A 26,205-nucleotide genomic window follows, 5' to 3' on the forward strand; every position below is an offset into this window, starting at 1 on the left:
CCCTTTCTACTTTTGTTTCTGTTGTTGGTTTCTGTTCATCTGGCTTTAGCCATCCATCATTACTTGCAACATCACGTTGACTACGTGCCTACCTTTGTGTCCAGATTTTGTTCTGTTATAGTAATGATACTTAATGTGAGTAGGCAGACACCCGTAGTATTTTCCCTGACTTGCTAAGTATTCATATTAACCACATTAGTTATACTTACATTGTTTTATCTGTATTTGAGTAAACATTGCTTCTCAAAGATCTAGCACAAAACTTATGTAGTGAGGTGATATAATATTAATAACTAACACCCATATACGTTGTTTATACGTGTCATGCAGTGGATTCTTACTCATAGCGACTCTGAGAACAACGCAGACTTGTCCCATTGGGTTTCTTAGGCTGCTTGAATGTTAACTGAAAAATCAGCAGTGTGAACTCACCAGCTGCTTAATGCAGCAAAGAGGCATCAATCTACTTCCGTGAAATTCTTAACATTGGAAACCCTGTGCGGCAGCTCTGCCCCAGCCTGCAGAGTTGCTCTGAATTGGTTTGAATTGACAGCCATGGGCAATACTGATGTGAGCAGAGCGCAGGGCTGTGCTCTATGGAGCAGCCAGTAGGTTTGAACTACTGACCTTTTGATCACTAGCTGAACTCTTAACCATGGAGTTATCGGGGTTCCTAACACATGGTGCTTAGTATTTTTCAGATTCTGTTCAAACAATTTGCATTTGTTAATTAATTTAATCTTGGGAGCAGCCATATGAAATATGCACACAAGGAATGTGAGATGAGAGGAGCACTGAGATCGTTGTCCCAGGGATACCTGGACAGTAATTGGCAGACACACTGTTTGATGCCAGCAGTCTGGTGCAGAGTTTGAACTGTTAGCCAGTATTCCAAAGTCTCCAGTCCCACAACAATTCTATTCCGCATGGAGCCAGGGGTGCATTCAGTAGCTATGTCACTCTACATTTATACTTTATTATGCTTATTAATGTCATATCTTCCTTATTAGTTTATAAACTTATAGTGGAACTAATTTTTATTTACTTTGTAGATGGCTCAGTATGATTTTTATTTCACCCAAATTATAGCTTATTATTGTTCTGAGATATTCTTTCCAAGAATTTTCTATTCTGCAACGATCAGTATTGCATCCATAAAACTTTCAGATCTACAAAACAAATAAAGTTCTTCCAAGTGGTATACGTGTTCTTGCTTTTGTTTAAGGCATATTTTAAAATAAATTACAAGAATACACTGTGTTTTATTGGTGTCAGAAAATTTTGGAATCATATCACTAGGTTCAAATTCTTTTATTTTTTAAATATGTTTTCTACAGGGTGCTGCTTTAATTCGAATGCTGGCTAATTTTATGGGCCATTCAGTGTTTCAAAGGGGTTTGCAAGTAAGTAAATTGCTTTGTTTTCTCTTAAAATTTTTCTTATTTTATGCTATGCAGATGTTTTACAGTTTAAGAAATTACTGATATAAGATTACTAAATGGTATGGAAAAGTTTAAGATGTATAAGGTTAGCATCATCTTTCAATATGAGAAATGAAACTTATAAATACCATGTTCTCAATAGCACCAGAATAAGCTTGAAGTATTGTGTGATTGAGAATATGTTTAATTTTCATTTTAAATTAAAATTGTAAGAGCCCAAATAATTGATATAAAATATTTAGAATGCCTACTTCTCTCTTTTTTCTCCACTGATAAGTTTATGTAAGGTAAGAAGTGATAATAACCTTAGGAAAATTATATTGTGAAGAAAAATCTTAATAGTATTTTCAGCTACGTGTATTTTGTGTTTCTGTTGCTCCGCTGTTGATATATATATATATATATATATAGATAGATAGATAGATAGATAGATAGATAGATAGATAGAGATTGTTATTTATCTGATGATCATTTAAATTTTTCTTTTTAATTAGAAAATACAGTGCTGTACAAATTAAAGGAATATAAACAATTTTATCAAAATGTATTTGCAGTAGGAAGTATGAGATTTAGGAGTAAATTTCTTAGAAAAAGAGGCTTCTTAATGGCTTTTAAAGTAAATACAAATACAGAAAAATAAAACTTTTACTCCATTGAAATCTGCTAGAGCAAATCATGTTCCTAGCAGCTGTGATTGATGAATTATTTATGATGCATTCTGCTACTTAGAAGTGTCCTTTAAAGTAAATTGATGTTCACCTGAAATACAATTATGCTAAGACAGAGAGAGCTATCAATCTTATCTGTTCTTAGTAAGCTTTCATTTTAAAATTTTAATAAACTACATCTGAGATCAGGTCATATTTTAGTAGTATAATTCTATGTTTACCCCCCACAATTTTTAAAGGTAAAATACAAAGCAAGAGTTAACTATGTTTTGACAAGGCTAGTTATACGTAGCACAACAAAGCAAAACTATAAATTTCCTGAAGAATAATTTCCCTTAGAAAATATTTTCACAGATTTGTTCCAGCAGTGGTTGGAAGTTACTTTACTCAGCTCCTTCCATTAGGGAAACCTTCAGAAGAGCTGAATCCATGGAACCTATTTTGTTGGGGAGAAAGGGTCTGTTCTGATCACATAGTTGGATTTCTCCCTCCTCTCGAGGAGCGCCCTCCAAGAATATCAGAGGAATGTCCTTCTCTACCGCCATTTCTTTGTTTTCCCCATTGATGTTGTAGCATGACAGTTCTTGAAAAAATCTAAACTTGTATAAGAGCAATACAAATTGAATTTGATTTCTTGGTAGCTAGTTGATGTGAAATCATTTTCTGAGTACAGTTTTTGTTCTTTTTCTCATCTGTCTGTATAGATTTGCTCAGCAGATTGAATAATCATAGTTATTTTATTTGGAAAGGATTATTATTTTGCAACCTTTTTTGCTTTATTTTGTCATATTTTCCTTAGTATGCAAAATGTGTACATTTTAAATATATCCTTTTATATTGAAGTATATTTAATAGACTTCAGATCAAGTATATCTGAAAAAAACTATTCATCTGATTCTCATTACATTAAACTTGGATATAAAACTTGTTTTAATGTGTTACTTATCCTCTGAAACTTGATTTGGCTTTAATTTTCAAGTAAGGGGCTCTATGTTTGTCCACATTGCATTTTATTTGCATTGTGACATCTCATTGGTCAGATAGATTTGTATCCTTCAGTACTTCACTTTCAGCTTTATTTATACTCATCACTCAAACTGATTTAGTGTATCACCAGCAGTTTGGATTAGTGTACAGTAGATCTCTATGTCGGGGTGATAAATTATCATCTCCTGAGCATGAAGATGTATGGGATACATTTTGAAGATGACCTCCTGAACAGACACTTCATGTCATGATGCTGACGGGTCAGAGTTGATATTAATATGCTTCCTTTCCAAAGGGGCTCAGGGGAGTATTGGTTTGCATGTTGTTGAGACAGCCAAGCCTGGCTGTCAGGGTTTACCTCGGCTGGACAAACGATGAATTCTTTTCATAATAACTATGACTATTTTCTGTTGACAAATAGAATTTTTTCATTTGCAAATAGACACTAGATTATGTTAACAGTTATAGGCAATATAAAATTTAAAATTGTATGTTTTTTCCTTTTTTTTTTTTCGTTCCACCTCCCTACTCTTCTGGTCTCACTCGAGCATGCTCAAGCTTGTTCTGCCATCTGTCTGCCTGCCGGTCTATCTGTCTATCTCTTCTATTTATTCTCTGTTGTTTTATTTTTTGTATTTGCAGCTTTGTCTTCATGGTCCACACATGAAAAACATTACAATGATATTTTCTGTTAATTTTCTATATACCTAAATTTTTCTTTTCTGGAAGTTTCGTGTAATATTTGACAGTAAAATTTTGAGAGAAGAAACATTGAATCCTTTTGTTGTTGAGTTAATATACCACTTATAAACAACATACATATATTTAAAGTAGGTTGCTTATATTTTTCCAAATGTGCACTCTCTATATTGTTCTTAAGATTGCATTTCCCAAAATAATAGCAAACATATTTCAGAAAGCATGACACAATGAAATGAATACAGAGCAAAAATGATAGTCTTATTTATTTAAAAAATATTGGTGGGATTTCTGCAAAACACTAAATCTCCCTTATCCTCTGGTTCCAAAGTTTACAATTCAAAAGTTGAACTAGATAATCTCTAAGAGCCTTTCCATGTTTCATCATCTCTGAATCCAAATTTTATTTAATTTGATTTGCTAGTTAGACAACTTGACTTTCATGTGAAACTAGTGTTCATAATTTGATGTGGAGAAATGTGAATAGATGGGCAAAAATATGCCACTGCTCTTCTTGAAGCTTGATTTAGGTTCTGAATATTAACTCCATTTGACTTCTAGGGCATATAATACCTTAATTTTAGTCCATCAGACCAGCATTTATTGTGATGGAGAGTTTTGATAGTGACTTATTTCTCTTTGTCAATATTTGACATATATATTTGTTTGATTTTAGTTACCTAAAATCATTTCATGATTTGCTATGGATAATTTACATTTTCATAGTTAAGACTTTATCTGTCTTAAATTATGTTTTCGAAAAACTAAACAGTGCTTGGTGAATTTTACTGGATATTCTATCTCAATGATATTCCTTTTAACCTGACAGGACACCTTCTTAAGTACCCATCTTTGAAGGTTTGCTTCAGGAAACCATAGCTGGTATATAATGCAGTAGCAAAGCATAGCAATATCATTCTAATATTTCAAGCCTTTCCATGTTTCCATGTTTCCATGTTTCATCATCTCTGAATCCAAATATCATTATTATTGGTTTGTGCTCATAAAATTCTGATGGCCTGAAGTAATGACAGGCACGATGCTACAGGGAGTATTAGCAGCAAAGCATGCTCAGTAACTTGTGTTCCAGGGAGATGCTGCTGTCTGTTAGCATGTGTATGCAGGACTTTTGTTTGAGACCTGCAGGCTTACAGTTGTGAAAGACTGCTCCCTGCATGTGGGTTTTCACGAAAATGAAAACTCAGATAGTAATAGAAGAGCAGACACAGTGTGTCAAAGTTAAGGTCCTTTCTGTGGAGATGGTTTGTGTTTCCGTCCTGATGGTGACTCAGTCACACTTAATCTAAAATGAATGGCCATGGACCGTTTCTGCTCAAATGTCTCTCTGTTTCATTTAAAATACGGCACAGTTTTATATATGTGATAGGGAAAAGAGTTACCGCTTGGTAATCATTGTTTGTGATGATACTTATGATAGTCTTACAAAACCGATTCATCACAACTGGTTCTAGCCATTTGGACTTTACCAAATTAGCATTTATTAACAAGTTAAATTACAAAGGCAAGATTAATGAACATGTAAAAGAGAAAAACATTTGATTTTTATTGAAAGATTGCTTGATGTGAAAATAGTTTCATGTGTAACAAATACTTTTAAAACTTAAATAGCCATGGCTATTTATGTCTCTAAATAAAAAGGGATTACTTTTTGTCACTGAATTTGTTTATTGGAAGGCTTACACACGGAATCCTTACCATGTGCTTCTGAACTGCAAGCTTTCCTGTGACCTCTGCAGCTATATGGATGGAGCCATGCCTTAAGCATTTCGGTGCTAACTGAAGAGTCCAAAGTTCAAACCTCGTAGTTTCTTCTCAGGAGAAAGAAAGGCCGTCTGCCCCTGTAGGGAGTGCAGCCATGAGACTGACCGGGACAGGGCGTCAGTGCCCACCGACGGTCGCTAGGTATTGGAATCCATACAGTAGCAATGCGTTTCTGTGTAAGGATACAATTATTTGTAATCAACCAAAAAGCCTTTACTATTAAAGATGCACCCTTTTCTCTCCTTTTTTTAATTTGGACATTGCTTAAGTAAGACCAAAAAAGAATTGATGCATCTGAATTATGGTGAGAACATTTTTGAAAGTTCCACAGGCTCCCAAAAGGACTAAAAAGTCTGTTTTGCAAGAAGTACGCCCAAAGTACTCCTTAGAGATGAGGACTTCAAGCGTTCATCCTAGATCCTTACATACTTTTTACAAACAAACTGACATCATGTTTGGTAAAGTAGAGGGCCGGTGGAAAGAGGAAGGTCCTCAAGGAGATGCACTGACTCAGTGGCTGCAACATTGGGTACAAACCAAGGCGAAATGGTGAGCACGGTCCAGGACAGGGCAGTGTTTCATTGTATGTGAATCGGGTCGCTATTGGTTGGCACTGATTTGATGGCACCTAATAGAAACAACACATTCATTTTATTTATACTTTTATGAAGATTTTAGCCTTGTGTTTTATACACTTAAAATTGCAGCTTTTACTCTCCTTTTCAAAACTTTGTACAAATGCATATGCACTACAGATACTGAACATTAACATTTATATTGAAAATATCCTTCTCCCCTGGGATATCAAATATCTAAAATCATATGAAAGATGACATTTTGTAAGTTGGTGACTTAAAAGAAATCTGTAAATACTGCTCCTGGTCACGTGTTTGAAAACTTACAGTAAGATCGAATGTGTTGAAAGACCTCTTTTCGGTCAATGGTAATCGTGCTTTAGCTCTCCTCTACCTTCTAAGTCTGTCTTGAGAAAGACACAACTTCACCTTGGCTGAACAAAGAGAGTGTGGGTCCTGCAAGCTATGGCCTTCAGACATTCTTTTAACTCAGACCTGAAGCCAAGCCTGAGACCACCTTTCAGCTGGTGTGTGAACAATAACACATGGGTGAAACTAACATGCCCCTCAGAAAAATCAAGTATATACACCTGAACAGATAGTATTTATCTAAAAGCAAAATCAAGCAGAATTGTTTCCAGTAAACTAACAGAAAGGGGGCAAACCATGGCTAATGAAAACAGGAAAACCAAGGCAGGAATGTGTGAAGTGCTGACACCTTGTGAGAATTGTAACCCCGGGCCAGGGAACTCCCCATGCATGCATTGCTGGATTAGAAATGAATTTGCTCTGGAAACTTTCATGTAAATCATAATAAATATTTTAAAGACAAAAAATGGTGGCATCACTTGCTTTCCTCAATATGATTCCATTTGTAAGCAATCTCCAATAGCCACCATCTGTTTGTTGGCTCAAGGCCTCCACCTGTGATTTTTAAAAACATTTAAGAACACTAACCATTTAAATATAAAAATTGCCTGTTAATACTTTGTGCTAACAGAACAAAATTATAGTTTTTATTCCTATACTAAAAGCTATACTTAGTTATTTCTACAGCCCATATTTATGACCCATTAAATATCATTTATTCTATACATTCTTGTTATGTACTTACGGTAAGTAGTGAGTATTTAGTGCATGCTGTATAGAGCAGGTATAGTATACATTTCCATGAATCATAAAATATGATAAAGGATTCAAAGACAAATATATGGTGCTAACTGTGTTAAATGCTACGAGGGAGTGAGAGGAGGTAACTTTATCGGGTATTTAGAAGATCTTTCTTCAGAAAATGGATGATACACAAAGTTCTGAGGGATATAAAAGGGCTGAGGGGAGATCATCAGGAAGAGGAAAGAGCTTGTGCAAAAGGTAAGAAAAATTGAGCATGTCAAAGGAAGCAAGCTAAGGTGCTTGAGAAAAGTTGGAAGGACAAAAGACAAGGTCGGAGAGGTACGGGTAGGAGCCCGTCATGGGGTATCCAAATAGACTTTGTGGAGAAAATTGGATTTTATCCTAAGTATAGTGGGGTGTTCTTAAAGGGTTTTAAACTGGGATGTTCTCTATCTTTCTGCAAATATTGCAGTGGCCTTGAAAGAATCAGCCTACCATTACGGTAACTGGCTAATAAAATTAGAAGGGAATTTAAGTATCTGGTAAAAGAGGATGAAAGGTTGGATATGGCATAATTAGGTATGCAGAGGCAGGGACATATTCAAAATGTATTTTGAAGGTACAATTAGCGGGGACTTGGCGTACATTGGACGAAGAGTGAGGTGTGGGAGCAGAGGGAGAGAACAGAGTCAAGGACGCCTCTGCGGTTTCCTGTCTGAGGGCCTGGGACCAACCGGGAAGGACTGTACCGGTTGGGGGTTCCGAGAAGAGGGAGGGCCACCTCAGATCCAAATGGAGCAGCTGCCAAGGCAGGCAGAGTACCAAGTGTGCAGTGTCACCAGTGCCTGGAGAGAAACACGTTTCAACAACAAGAAAGCGAGCAGCAAGGTTAAATGTAAGATACATGTGGAGTAGGGGAAAAATGGAAACGTATTCTTTTGGAAGACTGCAATTTTATTAGGTTGAGTGGAATGGGTATAAGCGCATACTTTTTAAAAATTGCAAAAGAAGGATATTAGAAAAGTGAAGTAATTTGCTATAAAGGATATAAGGACTCACAGAAAGCTTTTGTTTTATTGACTACTTCAATATGGGAGCCCGTTGTACTAACAAGAAAAGGAATTTGGTAGTGCTCAAGAAGAGAAAACTGGCATCTCGGTCCTTGCGGTGGTGAAGGGACTAATTTTTATAGTAGAAAGATGCTTTCAATAAACTTGAAAATCTGGTAGTGGGGAGATGAGGGAGCTCCTTTCTAATTGTGCTTTTTTTCAGTGTTGTTTGAGCAAGGGTCTGTAGTGGAAAGCTGAGGATGAGAGGTGAAATGTGAGCATGTAGGTCTGAGAATAAAGAGGCACACCTACTAACTACTGATTGCCTCTTTGAGCTGGGTGATTATGAACGTATCATAGACTGAATCTGCTTAATTACAGGATTTTCTCCAGTGACGTTCAGCTGCACGAGTGCGGGTTTAGAGAAGAAAAATACTTGAATTCATCTGGAATTGTTTTTTTGCCAAGCTAGTATAATTGAAGAACAGAACTGAAAAGTTGAGGTGGCTATTTGCCAAGAATTGATTAAGATGAACTATGAAATCTAAGGAAAAAGAAGACAGAAAGTATCTCACACACATTAACAATACGAACACAAATAATAAACTAGTATAGTGTGTATGATTTTAGCACTGAAGAAAAGAAATTGCCTCTGAGAATATAAGAAATTTAATGTCCTTATAGAAGTGTCCTTAAGCCCATAAATGTAAAAATGTTCAAGGAAACCTTACCAATCTAGAACATGTGGGGCGGAACCTTCTGGTCTCGATTACATTGCTAGGCAGTCGTAGGTCCTGATGTCATGGAATGTGTAGGTATTGGAGAGAAGTGGAGATAGTGCGTATTTTTAAGTGTTACCTGTACGTCTTTCCAAACCTCTCCTCTTGAGGTCAGTGTCTGTACATAGAGGTATGGCGAGAATGAATGTCGTATGCCCATTTTCTGGGCTAGCTGCTAGCAAACCTGGCATCTCAGTAAATGGCTGCATAACTACATGTGCTAGGCCTTACAACTTCAGGAAATCTCTTAAACTCAGAGGGGAATTAGTTTTTTTCAGGTATAAAGTTTCGACTTCAACTTTTTCCTCCGTGCTTTTTGTGTTTAATTTGTTGTTATTTTAATAGTTTTACTGGGGGCTCTTAACAACTCTTATCACAATCCACACATGCATCCATTGTGTCAAGCACATTAGTACATAAGTTACCTTCATCATTTTCAAAACATTATCTTTCTACTTGAGCCCTTGGTAACAGCTCATTTTCCTCCCTCCCTCTCCCACGCGCCCTACCTCATGAACCTTTGATAATTTGTCATTTTTTTTCAGGTCTTACACCAATCTCCTTTCACCTGCTTTTCTGTTTGTTGTCTGTCCCCCTGGGAGAGGGTTATATGTTGACCATTGTGATCGGTTCCCCCTTTCTCCCCCACCTTCCCCTTGCCTTCCTGGTATCACTACTCTCATTATTGGTCCTGAGGGGGTTAGCTGTCCTGATTTCCCTGTGTTGCAAGCTCCTATCTGTACCAATGTACATGCTCTGGTCTAGCCAGATTTGTAAGGTAGAATTGGGGTCATAATAGTGGGGAGTGGGGGTCACGGAGGAAGCATTAAAGAACTAGAGAAAAAGTATGTGCACACTGACTGGCTCATCTCTTCCTCGTGACCCTTCTGTGAGGGGAAGTCCAATTTTCTACAGACGGGCTTTGGGTCTCAACTCTGCCCTTCCCCTCATTGACATTGATGTGATTTTTTTTTATCCAAGCATTTTTCTCCTTTAGGTTAATTCGTATAATTTCCTTTCATTGGCCCTCTGGAACATTTTGACTTCTCTTGGAAGTAAAGTTGAACAGAGAGAGGTTCAACCCAGATAGTATTTTTTTGAGCTTGCTCATAAAGTTTCTAATGTATCCTGATCTTTTTTGCATCATGTATATTTTTCTAAAGATTTATACTGTTTTCTGAGCACATGCTTGTAAGGTATACATTAATATTATCAGATGACTGGTAAGGGCCAAATTCCTTACCCAGTTCTTCTGAGTGTGTTGTCATTGAGTTGAATTTGACTCGTAGTGAGTCTTTGTGAAACTGACAAACAAACAAACACCACACTGCTTAGTCCTGAGATAAACTCACAATTGTTATATTTGTGCCACCATATATATTTATCTTACCAAGGATTTCCTTGCTGTGCACATCCAATATCTCTCAATTAAAATGCATTTTCGTTTCCTGTAGTCTCCTGCACTGGGTGCTGAGCAAGAGTAGGGTGGGGGCGGTGATGGTCATAGACGTGACTTAACGTCAGTGCCCTCTTGTTTCCTAGGAAATAGTGCATTTTGCCAGCCAAGACCAAATATGTCTGTTTGGTAAGCTTGTAGTGGTCTAAGTCCTTTACCAGGGCATTCAGCAAAGGCAGTTCCCAAACTTCAGTTTTACCAATAGATACATTTTATGTCTGAGTAATATTTCACTCTCGCAGTGAAAGTGAGAAGTAGGGCTATTTTAGTACTCCAGAGCACCCCAACAGACTATTACTTTCACACTATTTCACTTACAGGTGTAGGACCCTGTCAGGTTGTTCTGGAACACAGTACACATCCCAAAATAGAAATAACTGCCTTTCTGCTGGTGTGCCTGCATGTTGGAGTCTGATCTATAATTAATACATAAAATACATATAAAAACAAACCTGGTATAAGAATGTTTCGCTGTCTTTAATTAAAAATCAAATGAATAGACAACTAAAAATCTTCATGGACTTACAGTTTATTTTGAGTGAAAATCGTCTGCCATACTGAGTAGCTTATCATGAAAGTATGAGTTTTAAAATACTCATTAAGTAGAATGATGAAATTTTTAAACGTGCAAAATTGCATTTTGCTCCTGGAGAAATATCTGGATCCTCCTATAGCCAATCAAACTACTTAGGGAGATAACTTTTGGCATAAACACACATTAAAAAAAACCCACAGAATCAGAATGACATATCAACAATAAAGTACTTTTCAGCGATTGTTCTGCATATTTAAATAGCTTTGTTCTTAAATGGCACCTTGCTGTTTTATGGTGGCTGGAAACCTCCAGATCTTGACAAGTGAGTAAGGGTTCCAAGAGATCAAATGTTCTTCTGGGAAGCTTGACCACAGTTGAATGGTAAATAGGGACAATTAATACCTGTGCCTCTGTTTCCTCCTCTGTTCTTCTCTCTGATAATGAAAATGTGAACTTTACTGCTTTTATTTTGTTTTATGCTTTGTCACTGCTTTGATGCTCATTTTACATAATCTCATAATCTCTAACTAGTCTTCTCATATTACCTAAAATAGCATCTGGTCTATACTCCAGCTTTGTGGTATTTTACTTTGTCATCTGTCACTGTGTGAGTCTCCTTGCTGCTTTCGTTCAAGGTCAGGGATTGTAGAGACATCCTCTGAATGCTGGCACAGGCCAGCATTCCAATAGATTTTATCCCACTCTCGGTGACATTGCTGTGACCTGGCAGTTTGTAATCTGTGGTGGTGGTGTTCATGGACCCCTTCAGGTTACCACACTCTCACAGTGCACACACTGGCACAGATTGGAGTCCGGAGCTCGTGGTCCTTCCTCTGCTTATGGACCCCGGCTGTGGAAGCTTTTGTAAAGACAAGAAAGTAGCTTATTATAATTATGCACTGTCGTCGCTGTCGCTTTATGTGCACCTCCGTCTAAGAGCTTCTGCACAGGCTGCATCCCTTTCAGTTTCTGTGTGTGTACAGGTTTGTGTGTGTGGACTTTAACCTTCTGGTCTGCCTCTTTTGAAAACTTTCCCCGATACTTATTATGCGGAGCCCTGGTGGTGGAGGGGTTCTGTGTTGGCTGTGACTCACAGAGTTACAGTCTCAGAGACACAGGGGCAGGTCCCCCGTGCTACTGGGTTACTGTGAGGAGTCATCCACTCGTTGACAGTGAGTCCATTTTATAACACACACAAAAGCTGGTGGGTTATTAGGGAAATTTAGCCATATCTTTGTTTTGTTTGTTCAGCTTACGGCACCTTTTAGTATTCTATCAGTTAGGGTTTGGAGTTGCAAGCCACAGAAGCAAATTCCAGCTGTATTATCCAGAACAAATTTAGTGCAGGGTTCAAAGGTAGCGCATTGGGTCAAAAGAAAGTCTAAATAGCTGGGCTTTGGAAATAGAGTAGTAACTAAAGGGTTCTGTGAAATACAGAGAGGCAGCCAGAGTCGAGCTACAGAACTCTCAGATCCAGTTGCTGACATGGCCCCCACCCAGCTCCTGTCACCAAGACAGGACATACATTTCAATGATCTTCCTTCCCTTCTTTGCTCTACTCCACGGGCATTCACAGACCTCGAAGGGAGCATGGGGTTGTCTGAGGACAGGGGGCACGCCCATCCTCTCTTACCAGAGAGAGTGGCAAGTGTGCCTGTAGTATTGTGTCCCTCTCCTTGCTCTCTTATAAAAGTCCGTATTGAATTATTGCCCCCATCGAAAAGTGCTGTTTAAATGTCAGAAAGCCAAACACTGACATATTTTGGTATCAATTGTTCAAGGCACATTTTATCGTGATAGAAAGAAATAATGTTTTAAACCTGTTTCAACCTTCCTGCCATACAGTCAGGAAAAAAAAATCAATGCCTGAATTTATTTATCATTTCTCAAACTAGTCGTGCAAGTAGATGACATCCTCATAGCAGAGTCACTGCGTGCAACATGGGGCCTGGTCTCACTGTAGAAAGCATTGTTCGTGGTGTGCTCATGAGCGAGTCTTCCCTTTTACTCATGAACTGAATTCTGACTTTGTTCAACGTCTCACCTTCACCTACTCTAGGCAGCCATATCCTGCTAAGGACTGGATTCTGCCTTTTGCAAGATCCAAATGGTACTGCTTAGTGCATCAGAAGCATGTTTTAGCTAGGTTGGTTAAATTATATACTAAATAATCCTAATATGTATAATTCATGACATCATAAAATTCTGATAAAGGAGAAATTTGAGGTATTGGCTGCAGGATCTGAAGCAAAGGTCTCTTGAGTCTTTAACATCTGATGGAAGGAACAATTCTGTCTCTGCCGACTGTGATATCTGAATCTTGTGCTTGGGCCTCAGCTGCTAAGAGCCCAAACTGGAGGAAAGATTCCACTAAGGGGGCTCAGTGAAGTGCTCCGGAGGGAGGGGCTGCACCTCTACTGTAATCTTCCTTTTCTTAGAGGACGGGACACGTTTTTATCACTTTGAAAGTCATCCTGGGGAAAAAAATAAAGAAAAGTCATCATAGGGTAAATTTTCGTTTTACTTTCAGCTAAACACATCTAAAGTACGTCATGCATCTTTGGTTTTTATTGAATGGTCCCTCTGTAACCTGAGGGATAGACTACTCATGCAGCTAATCTGCTGCCCTAACACGCGGAAAGACTCATTAATAAGAGAGTAAGCATTCCATAACTATTTGCATGTAAACCTTGAAAGATAATAGGCCTTTACTTCCTCAGCTCAACATTTTACTTTCCCTCTGGCCTTTCTTAGTCCCACTGGCTTTTATATATGAAACGTTATGAACTGTACTACTTGTTAGCCAAAAGTGGAAAACCAAAAATGGTATTATATTCAATCATTCAAAATCTTTTGATATGGAACTGCATATGTATTAATGTAAATTATATATAACAAATAAACACTGAGAAAAATGAGTTTGAGTATTTGAGCGAATCTGGTGTGAATAGTAAGGAGCACTGTTGGTGTGTGAGCTGCTAATCTCAAGGTCAGTTGTTCAAACCCAACAGCCACAGAAGAAAGATGAGCCTGTGCATGCCTGTCCAGATGTGGTTGGGAAAGCCTATACAGAGTTGCTATGAGTCAGAATGAACTCAGTGGCACTGGGTTTGGTTTTCTTGCTTTTATCAGTGTAATAAATCTTTTACTTCATTGCAAATTAGTAATAGAAAAGCATATTGACTAAGGAACCTCAGAAAACACACGCAGATTGAGCATTTATTGCGTACTATATTGGGAACACAGTTTGGTTAAACAGTGATAAGCCAAAACAACCAGGTCCTTACCTTACACAATAGAGCCCTGGTGGTATATTAGATCACTTATTGAACTGCTAAGTGCAAGGTCAATAGTTCAAAAGTACCAGCTGCTCTATATGATTTCTGCTCCTGTAAAGATTTATAACTTTAGACACCCAAAGGGGGCAATTCTACTTTGTGGTATACATCATAATCATTTGGATACCAGTACCATTTTGTTTTTGACCTTATGGCGAGAGGCGCTAGTCCTGCAGTGGGGAAGTGTTCTGTGCTAACCAAAAGCAAAGTAGTTTTAACCAAACATGGCAGATCTCTGTAAAACAAAAGAAGCAAAATTCTAGGAAATGCTACCGGAAGTGTGACTCCCTCCTACAGGACGACCATGCAGTGGAAACAGCTGGATGCCAATGGTTTGGGTGGGATTTACTTAGGGAGTTTTTAGATTATGTGGGCAGTTAAATTAATGAGCAGGCAATTGAAACACAGATTTAATATGTCTTCTGATAGGGTACAAGGTACTTGGCTCAGAATTAGAAAGGAGGCAGAAGTGGGCAAAGATTCTCAGGGAAAATGCATTAAAATTGAGACTTGACTATTAAAGTGAATTTGCACAGTAAAGGAGAAAGGTAAAGTTTGAGTGGAGAACTAGGAAATAGAGAAAATATTGTATTAGGCATCTTCAAATAAAGTAGCTAATCTGAGACTGGGCAACAAGTGCTAAGAGGCTTGAGGAAGTACAGCGGGGCTAGTCCATGAGGGAGCTCAAGGTGTAGTGTTTTCTGAGCACACCGTATTGGCTGGCTAGCACAGTGGTGTGTGGTAGGGTTGAAAGAGAGAAGAAGCAGTGGCAGGCGCTGTGTCCAGGTGAGAAGCTGTAATGTGTAGCGTGGCACCTTAGAGGAAGATTCAGGATATCAGAGCAGTAATGTGACGGGAAGGACAGGAAGGCGTGAAAGATGACTCTTTGGTTCATATTCATCATTGGGGAAAAGCCCTCAAGAAGAGACAGTTTGGGGGAGGAGAGTGAGTTTAGCTTTCTTTGAATATGACCCTTAATTATCTTTGGGGAATCTAGTGGATATTGGGCTGTAGACATATGTATGGGGTTTGGATATGGACCAGGGTCTGTGATTTCAAATTTCCTGATATCTTAAATGATTATATTACCTATCCCAATGTTATGTGAATTAAGTGAAGGAATATAAAGCAATTCAGTGTTAAGAGAGGCAAATGACATTATAGTTTTTTATGTGAAACATTCCTTAATTATTAGTGATGCTACCCTTTGGTTGGTTACGTAATTCAGTTTCCTATTCAGTAGCCTGAGCTTATTAAGAAGATTATTGTAGCTAATATCACCTCAATCACTATTGGTGGTGTAGTAGTTACGTGTGGGACTGTGATCCACATGGCTGGCAGTTCAAACCCACCAGCAGGTACATGGGAGGAAGACAGGGCTATCTACTCCCGCAAACAGTTACAGTTCAGAAACCCTCGGAGGGTCACTATGAGTCAGCATTGACTTGATGGCAGAGAGGTTTGGGTTATATAATATTGAACCTTCCTTTTAACTACATTTTAAAGTAGTTCACTTCACTTTTAACTACTATGCATGTTGGCTTTCCCATAGGTAGATATATCAGAATATGCTTTCGGTTAATCCCTTTTTAACTTGTAATCAGTTTATATTGCTAGATAGGTCTCATAAGTATATTCAACTAATCATCTTCATTATTTTCAACTTCTTTCATTTCTGAAATATCTAGTATAGACAGCCCATCACTGTTCTTACAGTGGATGTCAAAGCATTATACTTTATACATTTATATTGTAATGTCATATCTAATATTGGATTTTCATATATGTGTCTATATTTATTAATAAATTTCTTATCCAATCATTGTCATATTCATTTACTGGTAGGTTAGAATAGAACTTAAAGTCGTTCGATGTAAACATGCACCAACCATTGGAATTGCTTTGGCTCTGTAATTTTTGGTCCAAGACTTTCACAGCTTCAGTCACAGGGACCTACTCAAATTGCATCTTGTTATTTACATTTTTTTCTCAACGACCTTTTGCCCATCACTGTTCCTCCATTCCCACGAAACCTTCCTGGTCTATACTAAGTGCATTATACAATTCATGGAAATAAAAGAATAAATAGATGATATGGTTTTTAATAGGCATGATCCTCACATTTTCTTTGTAATTCTCCAAAGACTAAGAATATATTTCCATATGTATATCGTTGTTGTATAAGAGAAAGGCTGGGATAACTAAAGAATATGTGTTTGGGGAGGAAAGACAGTTGAAATCTGAAGAATTCCAATGCCATGAATATTGAAGCTGATGGGATTCCAACAAAAACATACCATTTCTATCCTGAATATCCAGCCTGGCATATGAAGACCCCCTTCTTAATCCTGACTGATTGCCATTTCAGCTTGTTAGAAACAAATTGGAGCCTTATACAGAATTGGGAGAGTAAAAAAGACATTGAGCTAATGATCAAAATCAAGCTAAGATCCAACCGATCTCATGGTAGACTGACTGTAGATATTCTGATCCACCCCAAGGGGAAACCTGTATTCCTGCATCGGTCCTTTCCAGATCCGTCGGTGTCCCTTTGCTGCCTCTCTTTTATTATCCCAATACCTCTGCATAAACAGAACTCAACAATAATAGTTCTCATTTAAATAGATGTTTCACATACATTTATAAGTTTCAATGTCCATTGTTTTTCAGTGTATTCAAGAGATTCCCCCAAGATACACACACAAACAAATTAAAAGCAAAATTTCTAATAATTTTAACACCTAATCAGAAAATGATTTAAATCCTAGTCCCAGGGTTCAAATAGAGAGTGCTTCATATAGCTCTCCTACCCAAAGCTAAACTCCAGGTTCAGATTAGTTCTTTGGAGATCTAAATTCGCAGTAAAGTTGTCCAGAGCATCTTGATGAGAAATCTGTCATTGCTAAGTCAGTGTGGATGTTGCTTCTCCAGGCGTCTGATTAAGTGGGAGGTGCCATCTGAACATGTGAGTTGCCCACAAAAGCTCAATCTGTCACAGGTGCTACAATTTGTATTTCAGAAAATCTGCTTCTACAACTTTAATTATCTCCAAAGCATCCCACTTTACATAAAGTTCTCAATGGAGTCAGCATTTTCCCCCCAGTTTCAGAACTGGCATGTAAATTAAGCATTTGCCTGTTACCTCCAAGTTCTAGGGCTGAAAGGATCTCAAATGAGACACTTTGCTTAACATCATCTATGTTCTTCTCCTTCTCCCACTTCGACATCGGAAAACGAAGTGCCCAGTCGTCATAACTGAGGACGCATTCACCGCGATGCATCCATGCCTCCCAGAGAGGAGGAAGGCTTAAATTAGAAAGAGAGTGTGTAGGTTTAACTAATAGTTGGGAATTCCTAAATTAAAAACATATTAGACCAGGATAAAATTTCTTTTTAATAATACTTTTTCATCAAGTCAATGAAAAGCAATGTTTATCTCTGTGATAATAGGCACCTTCGCACTAGAAAGCCTGTGACAACAGTCCTCTTTGGGCAAAGTGATACCTCTTACCTGTTTGACTAACAGAAGGCCATTGGGACTCATTTACACTGGCTACGTAGACAAAAATCAGCCAGTCCCACTTGACCAAATCTTTCTTAGTTAGGCCTTCTGATAAGGGTCACACAAAACCACACATTGCTTTCATTTTATACTCTTCCATGGAATCTGAACTCGAAAGACATCCACCGCAGTAAAGATTTGTTATTGTCAGAGTTGTTCTTATCCCATGAAATATTTTTTTAGATTCCAGTCTAAAATCCTGATGGGCAAGGTTTCCCAAAATATTACACTGGGGAGGTAATTTAATTCAAAAAGCCAAGGTTGACATGATAAATGAAGGGATGTTTTTTGACCCCCCCAAATCTATAAATGATTCAACTCTCAAAAATAATTTTTAAAGATTAAAGTTATTTGATACTTAATTAGAAAATATGCTATGCTTAAGTTTTTTTGAATAGTTTAATTCTTATAAACCTTTATGAGTATTTCTCTTTGTATCAATATAAGCACAGCAAATAGAATTGTTTATTTGATTTGAGAAATGATTATATTAACTGGTAATTGCTTAGCAGTTAAATTGTAATTCAAATCTTATTTTCTTTGTAGGATTATTTAACCATTCATAAGTATGGCAACGCAGCCAGAAATGATCTCTGGAATGCCTTCTCAGAGGTAAAGTATAGGAAGAAAAAGAACCCAAACCATTGGTAACTTTTATTGACGCTGACAGTATGTTTTCATTTTGAGCTTTTATTTCCTTTGTCGCATATTATTTATAAATGTATAGTAATGAGCTATATAAAATGTACTAAAAATACAATGGGATTTAAATGTACTTAATGTTATTGATGCCTTTCATACTTTAAAAAGATAATAATTATGGAATACAATTTTAATATATTTGGGAAGTGAGTCATGCTAAAGTGAGAAATACTGCAAGTTTTTAAGGAAATATGTTTTCTTGTGTGCATGACAAATATTTAAATATACCAACTAGACACACTGGGGATATTTAATGATGCTGCATGTATTTACTTTACCAGTAAAATGTATTTTATTCTCCATTATGTAAAAAAAATTAATGCTAATGAAACTTCCATATATATATGCATGAAGCCTAACTTAAGGTGAGAAAATTAATTTTAGTAACACATTATATTAGCTTCACTGATCTTGAAATGTTTCATATTTAGGTAAATATTAAAGGTAAAAGTGAAAATGATTTAATATAATTATATGTATAATTCATGCTTATAAAGCTCATTTATCCAATTTGGGTTCTAAAGGCTTTGAAGAGGAATGGAAAATATGTAAATATACAAGAAGTCATGGATCAGTGGACGCTCCAGAAGGGCTATCCTGTTATCACCATCTTGGGAAATGCAACAGCCGAAAAGAGGGTAACCATTACCCAGCAACGCTTCATTTATAAGTGCTAAGACCAAAACCTTTGAACATCGAAACAGCAGGTACCACTGACTGTCTTTTAATTTAACATGAATATAGGAACTTTTCTTTTTGCCATTCACCTTTTAATTTTAATATTTTAAGATAATTTTGACAACATAATTCTGAAATATAAGTTAAGACTCTTTTTATTTCTTTATTTCCATATGGTATTTTTGATTCCTTTCACTGCCGATACCTTACATATTTTAACCCCTGATTGATGAGCACACTTATGGTATTTCATTGAAGACTATTTTAAATTATTCTAATCATTTTAAATGTGAGATATGATATTTTACTTTTTGTTATAATATTTTTTAATCATCTTTAAGAAAGTTAAGGTGTGTTGTGAATTGAATGGGATCAATCTAGAAAACCAAATCAAAAGTATTTAGATAATAAATATTATCCTAGTTAACAAAACTCAAAAACTAAATAAATACCTTAAGGTGATCTTAAGTAGAAGTGGCAATATGAAAATATATTCTCTTTCCCTCAAATGTGGTGTTTAAAACTATAGAAAACACACCTGAATTTTGATTTGCTATAAATTTAACATTGGGGAACCCATTTAATTACTTAAAATTCAGAATATAAACATTCTATCCAATTTTTCTAGTTTATTTTTACTACTTTGTTTCAGTAAAGACTGAGTCAATGTAAGAAAGTACACTTCAAATCAGGCAGTTTTTAAATTTATATATAGAATGCCCTGGTAAGGGATTGGAGGGGTGAAGGGAGGGCAAGTATAGAGATCAAAAGTAATAAGTAAATAGAAGTGCTCATATTAGTTTACTCATGCTGTGTCCTATCACCTTGGGAAATTAGGATGCTGGACTTCATCATCCATTATTATGTAGGATTGGTGGGGAATATTTTAAACTTACATGAATGAATAGCATCTCCAAGTTAGCTTGATGTGAATAAAAGTGTTAGGGAGATTCATGAACATTTTCTGGTGGCTGATATTGGAACTCCATTTAAGAAAACATGAAGTCTTCACTGTTGTATTGAGATAAATACTGGTACAGCAGCTATACTATACAATACGATACGATACTATAGTATACGATACGATACTATAGTATACGATACGATACTATAGGTGTAGGAAGGAGCTGGGCTCCACAGCAGTTAGAATGGAAAGATTGGCCCTGGGTTCTCACCCAGCCATGCTGCCGGGGACAGACTTGCAGGTCTGCTGCCATACAGATGAAAACCCAATTCTGCGCCATCAGGTTGATGGCGACTCCTAGCCCCCCTAAACACAGGGTTGAACTAGCCTGGGAGTTTCTGAGACTGTAGCTGGGGCTGGGAGTAGGACCCCCTTCTTTCTCCAGCGGAAGAGCTGGAGGCTTCAAACTGCTGACTTTGCAGTTTGCTCTACTCTCGTCAAGATGGGGGCACATGGAGGTTAAAGGCTCAAGTAGAGAGAGGCCTTCACCAGGTATGAGGAGTTGCCTTTTGCAATTAAACTGCTCGAACACGCAGAATAACACTCCTCCCTTCACCCTGTCGGGATCTGCCTGTCACTGCTTCGTCCCCTTCTCTGGGTCCCCACAGCTGTCAAAGGCTGCCCTGATCACCCACCGTCTGGCCCCAGGCGAAACACGCTTCGGCATGGACCACGAAGTACACAAAAACGACTTGACTGTGGCGAAGCCAGATTGGGGCCATGCCTTTGAGAATGAACAGTCTGACACAGGCCTCCCCGATGCAGAAAAACAGAAAGGACACCCAGATGACAGAACAAATATTGAACAAAAATACTCTGCCAGCCCATAACCTGCATCAGAGGTGTCAGCCAGGAGCCTGGCTCTTCACGGGGGAAAGTCTCTCAGCATGAGTAAGCAGTTTTAGCACAGAGCGCTTAGCTTCTGCTGGCATTATAAAACCACCTGGATGGTTCTGAATCTGAGAAATTGGTATATAAAAATGTTGAGGAAAATTAAAATCCCCTTGGTGGCGTAGTGTTAAAGTGCTCAGCCGCCAGCAAAGATGGCATGTCGAAGCTGCCAGCCACTCCCTGGCAGAAAGGGGGAGCAGTGTGCTCCCATTAAGACAGCAGACCGGGACAACCCTAAGGCAGTTGTACCCCGACCTGTTGGAGGACCATGCGTCAGAATCCATTTAATGGCAAACAGAGCAAAAAATATATATACATGACATTCTATTATTTAAAATAATTTTCCTAGTAGGACAGAATCCATCTCTAGATGAGAATTTACTATTCCCCACTTAGATTATTGCTTAATTTATATTAATGTTAAGTTAAAGCTTGAAAATCAAGTCTGTGTGCTCCTTGTACAAGCCTTCCGAGGTCTCTAGAAGAGACATTGCTGACGTGCTAAAATAAATGTTTCCCACGGCTCTCGACTTTTCAGCTACTGACTTGGATCGTTCATTGGAGGGGCAACTGGGAACTCACAGACAATATTTGAGATTAAAGGGTTTTATTTAAGGAAGTTTACAGGTTACATACAATCAAGGTGAAAAATACATAGGACATGGTTGTCCTGTCAGGAGAAGTCACCAAGTTCTCTTCCAGGTGATAACAAAGACCCAGCAAGCATGGCACTCCTGTGTAAGGTTCAGCCCAAAGCACTTAGCTCCAGCTCTGTGCATCAGCAAACCCAGTTAAGTGGCCAAAGGCCCCCCACTCTACAGGCCAGCCGTAGGTCCCAAAGCACCCAGCTTTACTGATCATGACTTTCGCTTTGCCATGACTGTTCTGTGGGACAATTATCATTACCTCTTACCTGGAACATTTTAAATGTGTAATGTAATTATTTTTCCATATGTAATAAATGTACATCCTAGCTGTTAAGTAGAGGAAGAATGAATCTTTGCTATTTCTAACAATTGCATATATTTAGTAATGTGTTTAAGTGCATAAAATCCTTGGTAGGACTTTGGTACACAGGAAGTTGTGAATTTTCGTAGTTTGTTTTTCCTTCATTTCATTATAAATTTAATACATTTCACTGTTAACTAATACCACCTGAAGCATGGGGCACCTCCTGGGAGTCTTGGGCGACAGGGCATTCTGTGTGTCCGCACACTCACCCTTTCCTTATGGGCCCCGCCTGCAGCAGTCTCCGGAGGGTTTCCCTGTGTGCATCAATGCTTCGTGAATGTTAGTAGCAACTCCTGGGTGTGATTTTTCTCATTCCACTTTTTAAAACGTACCAATTCTTTTCCATGTTAGTACAATCAGAATTCTTAAGAACTACTGAAGAAAGGGATATATTTTTTGAAAATTTTCTATTGTTACTTAAAATATGATATCCATATGATCAGTTAAACAGAAACAACAAGAACATAATCTAACTACACACATTAATTTTTTCTAATCACTTTTTAAAATATTACATACTACTAGAGTCTTAGACTTATTTAGAGGGTCTTTAGATGTTTTTAGTCGTATATATTGTTTGCTTTTTAATTAATATCTGTTTGGCTTCACAATTTAGATCGTCAATTCAATGTGGAAGATATACACCTATAAAGTCTTGTTCATAAAGTTAGTCTATGTCTTACAGAGAAATTGATTTGGTCTTTCATTTTACTTATACTCCACCCAGTTCCTTTCGGTCTAATTACAGAGAGTAATTAATTGAATGTCTCCAATATCTATTGTTTGCAAGTACACACAAAAAATAAACTTGTGTTTTAAATTGAAAATTAGATCCAGCATTTAGATTAGATCCAGGTACTATTGCCTCTTAACTTATTTTTCCAATTAACCAAAATAGATTAATTATCTTTGGTGAGGGATGCTGTTTAAAAAATAATAAAATAATCTGGCTGTGATGTTCCCACGGTGTGTCCATTGTCATATATTTATCACATGTTTTTCATTGCATGCGTCGAGGCCTCTCTTAAGGAACATAAATTGTTTTGTTCACTAACTTCTATCCAAAGAACCAGGTTAGGCAACAATAAATTGGTTCTTTCATGATGGATTATGTGGAGTCAATTACAGTGTAACAGGGTACCTTCACATGGTTGGCACTCAGAAATGTTTCTCTGATTAAGTTCAGCTTATCATTTAAAATTCAGAATGTCAAGGATGGCCTTTTGACTTTTGACTTTGGGGATAGCAGTTGTTATGACATAATGAATTTTCCTCTTTTCCATCTGACATATTACTCTTGATGAATTCCCATGTATTAATTGTGAGTGTGAGAAATGAACTCTGTGACACGTAAAACAATTATGTGTCGAGGGACCGATTCAGCACTGCTCTTCCCAAATCTCCAGAAAGACGCCCATTTTATGATCAGTCACTCGGCGTCTCCACTGGTTCTCAGTTCTTCAGTCGCTCTCCAGTTATGAAGCTGACACAGTATAGCTTCTTATATCACAAACAAAATATATGACTTTAATACTCATTGCTCGCTTGTTGTGAAGTCTTGCCAATGACACAATGATAAAAGCAAACTAAAACAACAAGACAGGCCCACGTCAGCAAGTCCATTCTGACTCGTCATGACCCTGCATAGGGTTACTGACCCTGTAAACGTGTACAGTTGCTGATTGCCCCACTTTCCTCCCGTGGGACAGTTCTTAGCTTTGAACTTCCAGCTGTTTAGCAATAGCACAATGATTAGTTGAAGGAATCAGGTTATATTTCAAGAAAATAAAATATAATGCTTGAACGCAATGTAAAATCATCTATCATTAACTGGTTAGCCTTTCAGATTAAATAGATACTTTATGTAAACATATAGGCCTTGATTTTTATTACTATAAAAGGCAAACCTTATCAAATGTTTCTCTTTTATAACTCTGACCCACATTTGAACATTAAGTATCGGTGGTGCTTGGCCAATCCATTTGGAAATTTCATTTAAATCAGCAGGACATTAGGTGTGCCCTGTCGGGTGCATTGTGTTTATATGGATTTTAGGGGGATCTTGTCAGTCTTGTTTTATTCTCTTTGCCTGAATCACCTTATGTGTGCCATATTAACCTTATGGAAATATAATAAAATATCTCTCTGAACAGTTATAAAATAAATAAGGAGAAATTGGTGAAATGTGAATACATAAAATCACTAGTGTTTAATATTAAAACAATAGAAATGAATTATTTTAAGATTCAAATCAATATATACTGTAGTATTTAGCCACTTTTAACTCCTAATGCAAACATTTTGGGTTTTTTTGGCAAAGTATATTATTAGGAGATCTCTTCTACATTGACAGAAAACTTCTGAGTGCACAGTCTTCTTGGTGAGATAGAAACAATGAATTAGAATCTACTTTGATGTCTGAGTGCTTTTTTTATTGTTGTTTTTGGTAGCTTCCCTAAAAAGCATTAATAAAAATCCCTCTGAAGATGCATGTTTTTCAAATGAACACCAATTTGTATTTTTAAAGCTACTCTTCTATTTTGCAGCTACCTGTGGCAGATTCCATTAACCATTGTGGTAGGAAATAGAAGCCATGTGTCTTCAGAAGCAATTATTTGGGTGTCTAACAAATCAGGTAAGATATATATTCTCCCCTGTGGACAATTGGTTTCAGATAATTGTTCAGCAACTTAACCTCTGGTTTCTGGGGTTATAAAAATGTGCATAAAGACAAACTAGAAAGAGAAGATGGAAGAATGATAATCACCTCTACAAGATAAGAAAGCATAAGAGGATCTCTTCGGTATAATTTCTGACTCATCCACTTTCACCCTGCCTATATAATTCTTGTTTATTCGTTCCTTTCATGGTGAAGAGAAAACATTTAAATGCTTTTGTAGATCTCATCGTGGCTGTTTTAAACTGTATAATTTCATAATCACACATTTAATTAAAATGTAAGCAGAACTCCCATTAGAGCAGTGTCTCACAAACTGAAACTGAGGCAACAGTTTTAATCCCATTCCACTGTCTTTCTTTGCATTTTCAGACTATCTCTTTTAGAGACCAGAGAAGCAATATCCTTCATGGGATTAGATAATTATAATTATTGGATTTGAAGGGAGAGGATTAGAGTTGTCCTCAAAGTGCACCCTTTGGGGGTCAAACCTCAAGGTGCAGGGAGAAGAGCCAGTTCATTGTCTTTCTACCCACAGACCCAGTGCTATCAAATAGATTCCAACTCCCAGCAGTCCTCGGACACGGGAGCACTGCCCCGTAGGGTGTCCCAGGCTGTACCTGCACGCACAGGACACCGGTGTCCTCTTTCACCCCCAGAGGAGCTGTGAGACTGAACCAGGGACGCTTAGTTAGCAGCTGTTGCTCTTTGACCCCAGCACCACCAGGGCTCCTTATTGTCTGTGTAAATGGCGCCAAACAGGAGAGGGGCCTATTTGCAATCACTCACAGAAGAGTACTTGAGTCCCTTCTAAGTCCTTCATGGACAGCAGGGTCCACATGAGGGTTCCTTTTGCTCCGCTTCCCAGCGAGTTGGAGAAAAGGCGATGATCATCTTCTATTAACACTTCAGTGGCACTAAGAAGGTCACATTTTTCTACCTTTTTCCCCTTGCTGCTTTCACCAATGCTGTTAGTGTATTTTAATTCTTTATGCTATAAACATCATTTTGAGCATATATCTTTTGTTTTAAGTAAATAAACAAATGTTTGTTTCATTTCATACATGGCACAGTTAAGTACTCAAAATAGGTGCATGGCTACATATAGGCAAAATGTACTGAATCCAGAATGTAATCTGACTATCAGAAACATAAACACTTGTAATTCCCAGGGGTGAAGGTTACTCATAATTTCGTGTTAATGTAATTTTAATATGAAACTGCATATTATAAAGAGTTACAATTCCATTCACGTTTATTGTATATAAGACATTCACATGTAATGTGGTGGTACATT

General features: G+C 37.5%; 1 protein-coding gene across 1 annotated transcript in view; it reads left to right on the forward strand.

Annotated features, from left to right (window-relative positions):
- The window catches only part of LOC142436272 (thyrotropin-releasing hormone-degrading ectoenzyme-like), a 75,180-nt gene extending 50,192 nt beyond the window's left edge, over positions 1-24,988 (forward strand). The window contains exons 3-6 of the mRNA XM_075540033.1: positions 1,338-1,403; positions 18,532-18,597; positions 19,212-19,394; positions 24,778-24,988. Of these exons, the coding sequence (XP_075396148.1) occupies positions 1,356-1,403; positions 18,532-18,597; positions 19,212-19,364 (267 nt within the window). The 5' untranslated portion in view covers positions 1,338-1,355 and the 3' untranslated portion in view covers positions 19,365-19,394; positions 24,778-24,988. The remainder of the gene's footprint in view (positions 1-1,337; positions 1,404-18,531; positions 18,598-19,211; positions 19,395-24,777) is intronic.
- The last annotated feature ends 1,217 nt before the right edge of the window (positions 24,989-26,205 follow it).

Source organism: Tenrec ecaudatus, unplaced genomic scaffold, assembly GCF_050624435.1.
Source record: "Tenrec ecaudatus isolate mTenEca1 unplaced genomic scaffold, mTenEca1.hap1 Scaffold_1899, whole genome shotgun sequence".
In the NCBI taxonomy this organism is placed as follows: domain Eukaryota; kingdom Metazoa; phylum Chordata; class Mammalia; order Afrosoricida; family Tenrecidae; genus Tenrec; species Tenrec ecaudatus.